At 40.8% G+C, this 12,040-nt stretch overlaps 1 protein-coding gene across 1 annotated transcript in view; it reads right to left on the reverse strand.

Annotated features, from left to right (window-relative positions):
• Positions 1-210: 210 nt before the first annotated feature.
• DPYS (dihydropyrimidinase) overlaps positions 211-12,040 on the reverse strand; it is a 105,065-nt gene continuing 93,235 nt past the window's right edge. Inside the window, exons 8-9 of the mRNA XM_003408268.2 lie at positions 11,502-11,709; positions 211-816 (exon numbers count right to left, since the gene is read on the reverse strand). Coding sequence (XP_003408316.1) covers positions 700-816; positions 11,502-11,709 — 325 coding nt within the window. The 3' untranslated portion in view covers positions 211-699. The remainder of the gene's footprint in view (positions 817-11,501; positions 11,710-12,040) is intronic.

The raw sequence follows: 12,040 nt of genomic DNA on the forward strand, positions 1-12,040 counted from the left end.
ACTCACAAATAGGGATCTGCCTGAGCTGGACCCGAAAGCAACTGAAGAAAAGAAATTGAAAAGGATGATGACAATAGGTGCGTCCAAAAATGAAGATAAAAATGTCAAAGGACTAAGAGAGAATTGATGAAGTACTCAAATATTTTTGCAAAAATGACCATCTCTATAATATTATTCCAATTTGAAGTGTGAAATACAGTATATCAAATATTATCAAATAATTTTCCTGAAAACATGTGAGTCATTTCTCATTCATCCAAAGTTCTAGAACATAATTGCAATGACAAAACAAAGATTCATTGTTTTCAGATAAAGTCCTAATCAAATAGTTTATAAATTGTCTGACCTGAAACTGTACTCCCTGTTTTAAGTAATGCCAATTTTCCTCAATAACAAGTCCCTCTGTATGGTGCCAGCCTACTGCCTCTTGCTCATGCTTGATTCTCTGTTAATGTTTTGCTTACATCTCAGAGAATGAATTGTTAGACTCTTCTGAATCTGGGAGGCTCATCTAAACTTTCTGTGTCATGAGGTCTTTTATCAGTGTTCCCTTGACTCAAATGTCCTTCAGCCTATCTCACTTTGAAGCTTTTAGCCTTGGACTATTCAAATGCGTATGAAGAAAGAAATGCTAACTCATACGCTATCAAGCAGGAACGCTTTTTTTCCGTCCTCGTCCCTTACCTGACAGTACTCAGCTCAGGCGTGAGCCTGTTTCCTGGTCCCATCTGTGGATTCTTCTTTTGTCCCTTTGGATTTCAGGGTGATGACTTCTCCCTCATAGGGTGCGCGCTCCACAGGGGTAGGTGTGCAAGTCTGAAACAGAACATTTCGTTTCTCTCTTGTGGTTTATTGGCTTCTTACATTTAAAGCTAAATGTGGCTCCCTTTATGAATTGAGAGCAAAAAGGGATCTTGCTAGGCCTTGTCCTAAATGCTTTACATATATTTAATTCTCTCAACATTTAATCTCCATAACAATATCTATATATGTATACACACACATACACACAAAGACAAATAATAAATAATTTTGGGTCTTATTTTGACAACCAAAACTAATATATTGTAGTGATTAACAACGTGGCCTTTGGAGTCCTGTATTTTTATGGAAATAACACATACCTTCTACATTTGTTAGGAAACCCTGGTGACATAGTGGTTAAGAGTTCATCTACTAACCAAAAGGTTGGCAGTTCAAATCCACCAGGAGCTCCTTGGAAACCCCATGGGGCAGTTCCACTCTGTCCTACAGGGTTGCTGTGAGTCAGAATTGACTCCATGGCAATGAGTTCTACATTTATTTGCCAAACTCGCCCTCCTCCGAGAGGTATTTTCTGTAAACGCGGTATGTTAATTTTTTTTACAAGTTGCTATAAAAAATTAGCATAGTGCTTATGAAAATACCTAATGGAGGAGGAAGAGGAGGAGGAGGGTAAAGTTGGCAAACAAAGGTGCATTATTTGCATAAAAATACCATAAGACACATCTGGGTTTGAATTCTGCTATTTACTAGTTGTAGGAAACTGGCAAGTTAATTAATACCCTCAAGCCTACTTCCTTATCTATGAAATGGGAGGAATAAAGCCCATCTCCTAGATACATGAGATTTTGCAGACCAAAGCATTTCCTCCATTGATTTAACAGATATTTGTTGGACACACATGGCCTCAGGTGTTTGCCATGCCAGCTGAGGACAAACCATTGAACAAGATGACACAGTCCCCACAGCCGTGGACACATTTGAAGCATAGAGTCTGGCACACACTAGGCACCAATAAATGAGAGGGCCTCTGCCCTCTTGTCACTAGTCCAAGCCTCTGTCCACTTTCCGTGTCTGGTTAGATGGTCTCATGGACTTCACCTTGACTCACTATCTACACAGTCCTTTTCTTCACCCTAGGTCTTCTCACCATGCTGCTGAGGAACACTGACACTGGGAAATGAAGTGCCAGCCTTCCATTTCTGCTACTCTGCCCCTGGACATTGATGTTACCTGGAGCCATTCTACATCTGAAACCTTAAACTCACTTAGTGTCCCATCCCCTGGCCACATCTTCCCATCCTTCTGGTCTCACCCCTGAGCACATCAGCACTTCAGATGTTTGGTCCCTGTGTTTTTTCCTCTCCTGGTTTTATTTTCTAAGTCAGTCTGCACGATTAAGAACAAACAAACAAAACCTAAAAGCCAAACCCTATGCCACTGCCATGTAGTCGATTCTGACTCACAGTGACATCGTATTTCACAGAATAGAACTGCTTCATAGAGTTTTCTTGGCTGTAATCTTTATGGAAACAGATAGCCAGGCCTTTCTTCTGCAATGCCACTGGGTGGGTTTGAACCACCAACCTTTCAGATAGTAGTCCAGCACAAACCATTTGTGCCATCCAGGAACTGCATGATATATCACTTAAACCTGGACTGACTCAATTTCCCTCATACTCCTTGCAGAGCTTCCCCATTTATCTGTTCTCCGGGTTGCATTTTCTCTTTGGCTAGCTGTCTCCTGTGGCTGGTCTCAGGTCACCTGGCTGTCTAAGAGCCCCTCTGGCTGCTCAGTCACTGCACCAGCAATGCTACTGGGCAGCTTTTACCCTCTCTGGTCACTCTGGTCACATTGACCATCATATGTCTCTGACCTGACCATCTAGGTCTAATCTGTACACCTTCTAACTCTAGCCTCCTCCTAGGCTCTGGGTGGGCAGAGACTGGTGTCCTGCCAGAATAGCCATGAAAAGGTAACCACTCCTGCCCACACTGCCACCTCAGAAATGAACCAATCTTCCGTCAGGAGTCTCTGCCTCATATGTCAAAATCTCCTTTGACAGATAAGTTGGCAGGACTCGAAGACAATTTAAGTTCTAGTCTCAAGCCTCCCAGCACTTTTAACCTTTTAATATTTTCTTATCCTTTAATGGCTAGACTCATGTCTTGTTCATCTTTGTACTCTCCATCACTCCTGGCACTGTACTCTATGTACACTTTAGAGCCTCCACAGGTCTTCACTGTGACAAATGGAAAGGTGATGATAGCTCTTACGGCAGAATCTTAAACCGTCCCTGCTGTCGTTCAGAAGTTCCATTACATATTTGTCTTCTAAGTAGAACTAACTTACCACTCTTAGGAAAACTAGCCTTGTTCCTTCTCTCTAGAGACAGTGGCAAATCTCCATCTGACATGTGAAGCACCCAGCCCTGACATGGGCTCCAGCATCTGGTGGGACCAGTGCTTGGTGCTGGGAGGCTATCCTTGTTGGGCCTGAAACAAAGCGTGCTTCTTTCCCTGGTACCCTAGATGAGTGTAGTGATAACACGGACTCCATCCTGGTTCTCCTATCTAAACTCCAAAGGATATTTATGCAGCTTAAAACACAGAAAGATCGGGATAAAGGATCACAGGGTTCTGGGTTGAACAAAGTAAGCAGATTTCTTCTCTTGGCTCCCAGGACTCCAGGTTCTCTTGGTTTTTCCTCCTACCTCAGTGCTCAGGCTTCTCAGGTACTTTGCTGATTTCTCTTCTCCTCAGCCTCTGGATATTGGAGGCTCCTGAGCTCTATCTCCATTGCTCTTTCTTTCCTATCTACCCAGTCTCTTTGGTGGCTGTTTTAGTCATCTAGTGCTGCTACAACAGAAATAACACAAGCGGATGGCTTTACCAAAGAGAAGTTTTATTGTCTCACAGTCCAGTAAGCTAGAAGTTCAAATTCAGGGCACTGGCCCCAGAGGAAGGCTTTCTCTCTCTGTCGACTTTGGAGGAAGATCCTTGTCATCAATCTTCCCCTGGACTAGGAGCTTCTCCTCACAGGAACCTCAGGTCCAAAGGATGCACTCTGTTCCCGGCACTGCTTTCTTGGTGGTACGAGGTTCCCATGTCTCTCTGCTTGCTTCTCTTTTATATCTCAAAAGAGATTGGCTTAAACCACTATCTAATCTTATAGATCTCATTTAATGTAACTTGCACTAATCCATCTCATTACATCACAGTGATAGGATTTACAACATATAGGGAAATCACATCAAATGACAAGATGGTAAACAATCACACAATACTGGGAATCATGACCTAGCCAAGTTGACAGATATTTTGGGGGGACATAATTCAATCCACAACAGTGGCCTCAGCCTCATGGTTTTAAATACAATCATGGCCATGACTGCCAAACTCTAATCTTTAACTCTTATCTCTGCCCAGGTCTCCTGACTCCTTTATCCAACTGGCTCCTTGACCTCTTCATAAGGAAGTGTAATAAGCATCCTAAACAGAGCTAGAACTTAAGTGCTACAAGCTGCGGTTGAAACGGAAGCAGAATTTAAGCTCTTTGAGAACAGAGACTTCTGCCTTATTTACTCCTGTATCCCAGCACCTAGGATAGTGCCTGGTGTTCAACACATGCTTGTTAAATGAAGGAAGATTTCTTTACTGTAAGACTTCTCAGACTCTTCAATGTGATGCTGTGTGATATCATCACCTGAAGGTAACATTATCCAAAATTATTTGATGGCTTTCTCAAGGAGCACCTGAAGAGACTAGTGTCCTGAGAAACACACCTTCAAAAAGGTTGATCTGGGTTGTAGCATGCTTTTTTCTAGTACAGGCTGGACAAAACTGAATGAGCAACCAGTGGTTCCTTCCATTTAGATGGTATCACAATCAAACAGAATAACCTGAGAGTAAACTGTGTGAGAAAAACTGTCCTAGCTAATTGTCTTAGTCATCTAGTGCTGCTATAACAGAAATAACACAAGTGGATGGCTTTAACAAAGAGAAATTTATTTCTTCACAGTAAAATAGGCTAAAAGTCTAAATTCAGGTTGTCAGCTCCAGGGGAAAGCTTTCTGTCTCTGATGGCCTTCTCATCAATCTTCCCCCAGACTAGGAGTTTGCTATTGCAGGGACCCCTGGTCCAAAAGACACACTCTGCTCCCAGCACCGCTTTCTTGGTGGTATGAGGTTCCCCTGTCTCTCTGCTTGCTTCCTTCTTTTATATCTCAAGAGACTGCCTCAAGACACAATCTTGTAATTTGAGTCCTGCCTCACTAACCCAACTGCAGCCCATCCTCCCTCGTTAGCATCAAAGAGGCAGGATTTGCAACAGATAGGGAAATCACACAATACTGGGAATCATGGCACAGTCCAATTGATACACACATTTCTGGGGGGACATAATTCAATCCGTGACACCAATATAAAAACCAAAAAACCAAACCCAGTGCCGTCGAGTCGATTCTGACTCAGAACGACCCTATAGGACAGAGTAGAACTGCCCCACAGAGTTTCCAAGGAGCACCTGGAGAATTTGAACTGCTGACCCTCTGGTTAGCAGCCGTAGCACTTAACCACTACGCCACCAGGGTTTCCTGACACTAATATAGGAGACATAAATGGCCTCTCGCCTATCAAGACACTGGTGGTTTACTTTGGTAGGTAAGAGTTGAATTTGAGTTCATAGTGATTGTCATGGTGATGAGTTAATGGAAAGACAAAAATGAGAATTATATCACAAATATGCAGTACTGGGGAATAAACATTAATTGCAGTCACCGTTACACCCAGATAATTGCAGAAATGTTTTTTGGTTAACTGAACAGGGGGAAGAGGAAGTCGTAAGGTGACAGAAAATTTGACAATGTTGTCTGCAGAAAGTGGAGTGGTCAGAAGCCAGATTTTCTGAGACTAGCAAGACCAATAGAGAAGAATCCCGGGACCCTAAAAGAGTTACTGATATGATGGCGCCCATGAGGCTAAGATACTAGTATCAACGGTTAAGATAGCGTACCTGGCCCAACACCAAAGAATCCAAATGAATATGACAGCAAGTCCCTGGGCATGAAATTCATGCCTGGCCCGGTGAACTTAGAGGAAACTGGATATACACTGAACTGCACTGTTCAGAGGACTGCCAGCCACCAGAACAGGAGTAAAGCCCTAGGCTTAATATTGGTGATCTATTTTATAACAGTAAGAATTTGGTAAACGTTTTACAATTCATCTAGTGTTTCCATTTAAGCCTCAAAATACCCTATTTCGCAAGCTATTTCTCAAGGACATGGCATTAAAGCTGGGCCCTCTCATTTCGGGGCTGGTTCCTCTGGTAAACATGCCAGTCTGGGGGTAGCTGAACCCTATGTGCAGGAGGGGAGAGTGGGGGTGTGATACTCCTGAGCATGGGGGTGGGTGGCTATGTGTTTGAATAAGGACTAAACTGTATGATTATTATATTGCAGTGGTGGAATTTCAAGGGATTGGCTTTGGAGGTAGACAAACCAGGTTTGAGTTCTAACTCTGCCACTCAGTAGCTACGTGACCTCCCTGGGCCTCAATTTCCTAAGAGAGATATACCACTATTTAGCTCAGAAGGTTGTTGTAAGGATTAAACTGTACATGGCACATAACTAGTGTTCACTAAATATACATTGAATGATTAGGGAATGCACGAAAAGGGAGTATTTGGAAAGTGCTCTGTAGACAGAGGTGCACTGGTAAAGGTAACAAGCGGCCCCACCCACCTTCTTCCTTCCAACCACCAAAGCCCTGATTTGTAGCACCTGCCTATTTCTGTGGTGCAAATACTTCCACCATGGCTGATTTCAAGCTACCAAAGTGACATCACTGAATGCAGAGTTGGAAAGTGACTTCCACAGGCCAGTATGAGCCAATTTCAGCACATGTATTACATTTTATTATTACTAGCAATGAATCTGTGAAAACTAGGATTATATGACAGTTGATGACGTGTCTTAAATTATTTTCTCTGAGCTACCACATTGAGAAAGACATTGACAAACTGTTACTTCAGAAATGGACAACATGCATTTCAAGGACCATATCAGCCATCCACTCAATTTTACCTTATCTGGAAGGCAAATTATGCTTACAGTTGCAAGATATAGACCAGTCTAAAGCTCTGGCAGTAGTATCCTGAAAGCGTACATTGCTCCATGAAGCTACTCCTGTTTCTCTATAAAATTCAACGTGACCTGCGTTTTCCAGAATAGGTTGGGGTTGCTTATTATTAAAAGAAGAGAAAAAGAGATGACTTGAAGAGTATCTGCACTTCCAAATTTTGGTAGAGATTATAACACTGTAAACACACACACAAATTCTAAAAATGTTAATCCATTTGTATTTAAAGAGCTATATTTTTGGTAAAGAATTTAGTATATAAGTTGATTTTGTTCTTTTAGGACTTTCTTGACCATATAAGCTGCTATTACCACCCCCCCCATCTCTTTCCCATGTCTCCCAACACTCTCTCTTAAGTGATTTTTATATAAAATTGAAATCTATGTTTTATCATGTTCTATTTCTGGTTCCGGTTTACTTATTAAATAAAATTTTCTATCTCATCTTGTGATTAAATTTTTTCCCTTAGGGATCAATTCTTTAAATTTTAAGATTAACTAATTAACAATTCCCCAAAGCTGTGAAACTGAATACAAATGTCTTTTCTTGCTTTTGAAATGCCTCACAACATTGGATACAGTGATAGCTGCATAGCCTCAGGCTGATAAATTTTATTAAGTAATAAAATCATGGACAAGAATCAAACTCACAGATAATCTCACTATTTGGGATGCATGTGGCAGGAGGCAAACTTCTAGGTATATTTATTTAAATTCCCTCCTATGTAGCTCTGAAAATATAGCCTTTGCTCCTTTCTTTTGCAGCTTATGCATTTAACGAACGCCTACTACGTACCAAGTGCTGGACATAAAAAGTATAAGACCCTGCCCTTAAGGAATTAACACTCTAGCCAGAAGACCAAAAATTCTGAAGCTGACAAACACTGACATGTCTCTATTATCTGTGCTTTGGGAGTCCTGAATGGGAAGTGATTAATTTTCTTGGTGAGGATAATAGGCGAGCAGAAGAAATAGGACATTCCTGCCTGCCCTTAAACCCTTGTCTCCACTCACAAGGAAATACGACTATTGTAAGTGCAAACCAAAAGCAAAACCTCTAAAAACTCTTAATGACTTTAAAATTTAGAGTTCCTAATAACACTTTTACTGAGCTTTAGTGTGATATTTTTATTTTAGAAGTTACCTTTGTCTCTGGACAATCCCCAAACCTTATTTCCCCCATTTTATCTGATACATTTTCCACATCAAATATTTTTTAACAATAAACTTTACTTAGATTTCAAAAAAATATATTTTTTAATAATGTATTTCTCTATGATTTGAGTTTCAGAATCATTTCCTTCTCTTTTCTACCTCTACAGAGATCACATGGTATAGTAGAAATCAGAAAGGCCTTAATCGCAAATCCTGGCTCTCATCTCTTGTGTTTACTTACTACTTAGCTCAAGGAAAGTTACTTAATCTTGCTGAGACTCAGCTTTCTACTCTATAAAACAGGGAAAATATCTAGTAATATCTAATAGCGAATATCTAACGATATGCAGATTAAGTGAAATGATGACTATAAATCACCTATTACGGTGCCTGGCAGATAGTAAGTATTCAGGATTATTATTATAAAAAAAATAATGCACTAGAATGCCTAAAAAGTTGATGTTGTTGTTGTTAGGTGCTGTTGAGTGGATTTTGACTCAAAGCAACCCTATATGCAAAGTAGAACTGCCGCATAGGGTTTCCTAGGCTGTAATCTTTATGGAAGCATCATCAGGTCCTTCTCTCAAGAAACCACTGTGTGGGTTTGAACTGCCAACCTTTCGGTTAGCAGCTGAGCTCTTAACCATTGTGCCATCAGGGCTCCTTATACCAGAAGAAAATACTAAAAAACTAAAATAATTCATAGAATTGATACTCAACTCATAAAAAATAAAACTTACATTAATTCTGCCAACAGAAAAAGAAAACCAAAACAATTTAAAAAGGAAAACTGATACAGCCAATCATTTGATGATCTCTGCTGCCCAAAACATTTTCCCCACAAGAGGAAGACTCAGGCAAGTCATTTCAATACAATTGATCAGGTGTTCCCTGTTAGTCTAGCATCCCTGCTGGTGGTAACTGGAACTGATTGCCAGGAACAGCCCCATCTTGTATTCACTTCGAGTGTCACATAATCTACCACCCAGTTCTGTTGATTCTACCTCCTTCCCAAAACCAAAAAACCAAACCGGTTGCCGTTCAGTCGATTCTGACTCATAGCAACCCTATAGGACTGCCCCATAGGGTTGGAGTCGGAATCTACTCGATGGTGATGAGTTGGGTTTTTGGTATTACTTTCCAAACATAGTGCTGTGCAATTTATCACTAATGACGTCGTTTAACTCAGTCTGTACAACTTGCAGTATATTTAATTGCTTAAGTAGACACTTTTTGGAGTCAGATAACCAGGATTTACATTCTGGTCCTGCCATATACTAGCTGTGTGACTTGGGTATATTTCTTAATTTTTTGAAGCCTCAGTTTCCTGATCTTTAAAGTGGGGAAAAAATATCTCCCTCTCTCAAAGGGTCGTTGCAGTGAGAGAGCTGTTAGCACCATGCCTTACATTCAGTAAGCCCTCAGTAAACGTTAGTATTGCTGTACTTGGCTACATAAATGTTCAGAAACACATACAATTCTTATCACTATTTGCCTGTCACTTTTCAGTGTCAACAGCTACAAATTAAAATGAACTGTAACCTAAACATCTATTCTGACTGAAATACAGTATATAAAGAATTGTAGCATTTCTGAGAATGTAAAATGTTCTACAGCACTTATACACTTAATCAAAGCTTTAGAAAGTATCTAAAAATGGACGAATCTTGTGTAACAGACTCTGAGAATCCACAAGTAAAAAATTTTCACAAAACATCAGAGAAGAAATCAAAGAGACTATAAGGCTCAAGTAAAATGAATTAAAAAAAAAAAAAAAGCTAGGGAACTTTGAAAAAAGAGAGGTATGTTTGAAAATGAAAAGAAGACAAGAGCCTTAGAACTAATCCAAGGGTTAAAAGCTCTAATGCCTACAAGGCCAGACAAGTAACATAAATGAGTGAAGCCTGCCGGCTGAAAACCAGAGAGTGGACCCTCTGTAGGGGCTCTGGCTGGCAATTCTTGCCATGTGGGACTGAGGGCGATGGGTTTCGTCCCCCTCCTGTTGTTTTTTGTTGTTGCATGCCGTTTAAGTCAATTCCAGCTCATGACAACCCTATAAAAACCCACTGCCGTCGAGTGGATTTTGACTCACAGCAACCTTATGCTGCTCAAGATTCCAGAAATCTAGATTTTTAATCTGAAACCTTTTGTTACTTTAGCTTACGAAATGATTTTTTGAAACTGCTTAAAACACTGTGCGAGCTAAACAAAATGTGTGTGAGAGCCCCAAATATATTAAGAATAAATAACATTTATAATAACACAGATATTATAAATAAAGAATGGGGCCTTTGGAATAGATTCGGTCATCGAAAGGGGAAAGCAAAGAGACAGAACATAATGACTTCCTACTGTGTATCTTAAACATTTTCAAGTCTCATTTGAGTCACACAAGAATTTGTTGCAAAGGAAACATTGCCCTAATTTTCTAGAGGAAACAGCCCAAGGATGATAGAGAAACTTGCTCATGGTCACACAGCTAGGAAATAAGAGGACAGAGGAGACTTTATAATTAGATCCATCTGACCCCCAAACTCTACCACTGCTGTGGAGGCCTTGAGAAAGTGCCTTCCAAAACTCCAACTGCAGAGAGTGTAATTTTCCAAGGGCCCAACTGTGCTCTGAACTCCATTACTGTGTTTGCACTGAGACCATGCCTCCCATTGCTGCTTCCAACCAAGAACTGAGCTTGTAGCCATACCACCTTCATCACCACCACCACCAGCTGCTACTCTGAGTAATGGCGACCCCGTGTGTATCAGAGTGGAACTGCACTCCACAGGGTTTTCAATGGCTGATTTTTTAGAAGTACATCACCAGGCCTTTCTTCCAAGGTGCTTCTGGGTGGATTTGATCCTCCAACCTTTTGGTTAGCAGCGAAGGGGGAGTAACCATTTGCACCACCCCACCCAGGGACTTCTAAGAGGGGCCTATTTCAGAGAGAAAGGAGACTTGCCTCACGAACTCTACAGAGAACATCTAGGAAGCTTCCATCCAACATTTTTGCCCTCTCTCCCTCTCACCTTCTGACTTGCATTGAAGTCTGAGGGCTCTCCAAGCCTTCCCAGCTCCCTCTCCAGTTTTTCTCACAGATGTTTCCTGTAATAAAAACCTTGCCCCTTTATCCTTCCATCTGGATGTCTACTTCTTGGATGACCCCGGCTTTTGCCAAACGGCTCCCTAAGGCTGTGAACTTGCCTGGGAAACCCTGACTTGGTCCATCAGGAAACTGTGAGTAGACACCAGTCTGCACAGAAAAATGCATCTATCCAGTGATTCTTTCTTCAAAAACTAGTATTTGTCTATAATATCCCGTATCAGTCCTGACATCCAGAATAAGTTAGAGTGTGACAAAACAACAATGACAACAGAAACAAACCAGGCAATAACGATCCACTGACGGCCCAGTCCAGCCCCGAGTAACAGTGCCCTGCACACACTCACCTGGTCTCTCTGCTTGATTCGTTTGTAAATATATTCAGCAAATGGTTTGCGAGGAATAAACTTCCCATCTCCTGCTGTGACATTGAAAACTCCAGCTTCATACACCACTTTGCCTCTTGAGATAGTCACAAGAGGCACCCCATGGCAAACCATGCCCTCAAAGATGTTGAAGTTCACAGCCTGATGATGGGTTTTTGCAGAGATGGTCCTGTGTTTGTAAAAAAACAAAAATTCTCCAGGTCATCACCAGCTCATTTGATGAACATAAAATATTAAAAGGAGAATGACTTAGAAGAAAATTTAGCAACTCTATTAAACCATAGCTTTATCACTGTAACAAGTGACTTGAAGAATAGAAATTGGCATTAACATTTCATTACAAAGTAACTACATTTTCTGAGACAAAGAACCAAGAAACAACTCTTTAAGGTGATTAATGAGGATGGGGTAGAAGAGCATTCTCTCTTGTTTAAATTTTTAAACTATTTTATTTATGTTATTAAAGAACAAAATATTATTTTTCAATTTGTAACTACAAG

This window comes from Loxodonta africana, chromosome 14 (genome assembly GCF_030014295.1).
Source record: "Loxodonta africana isolate mLoxAfr1 chromosome 14, mLoxAfr1.hap2, whole genome shotgun sequence".
Taxonomy (NCBI): Eukaryota; Metazoa; Chordata; class Mammalia; order Proboscidea; family Elephantidae; genus Loxodonta; species Loxodonta africana.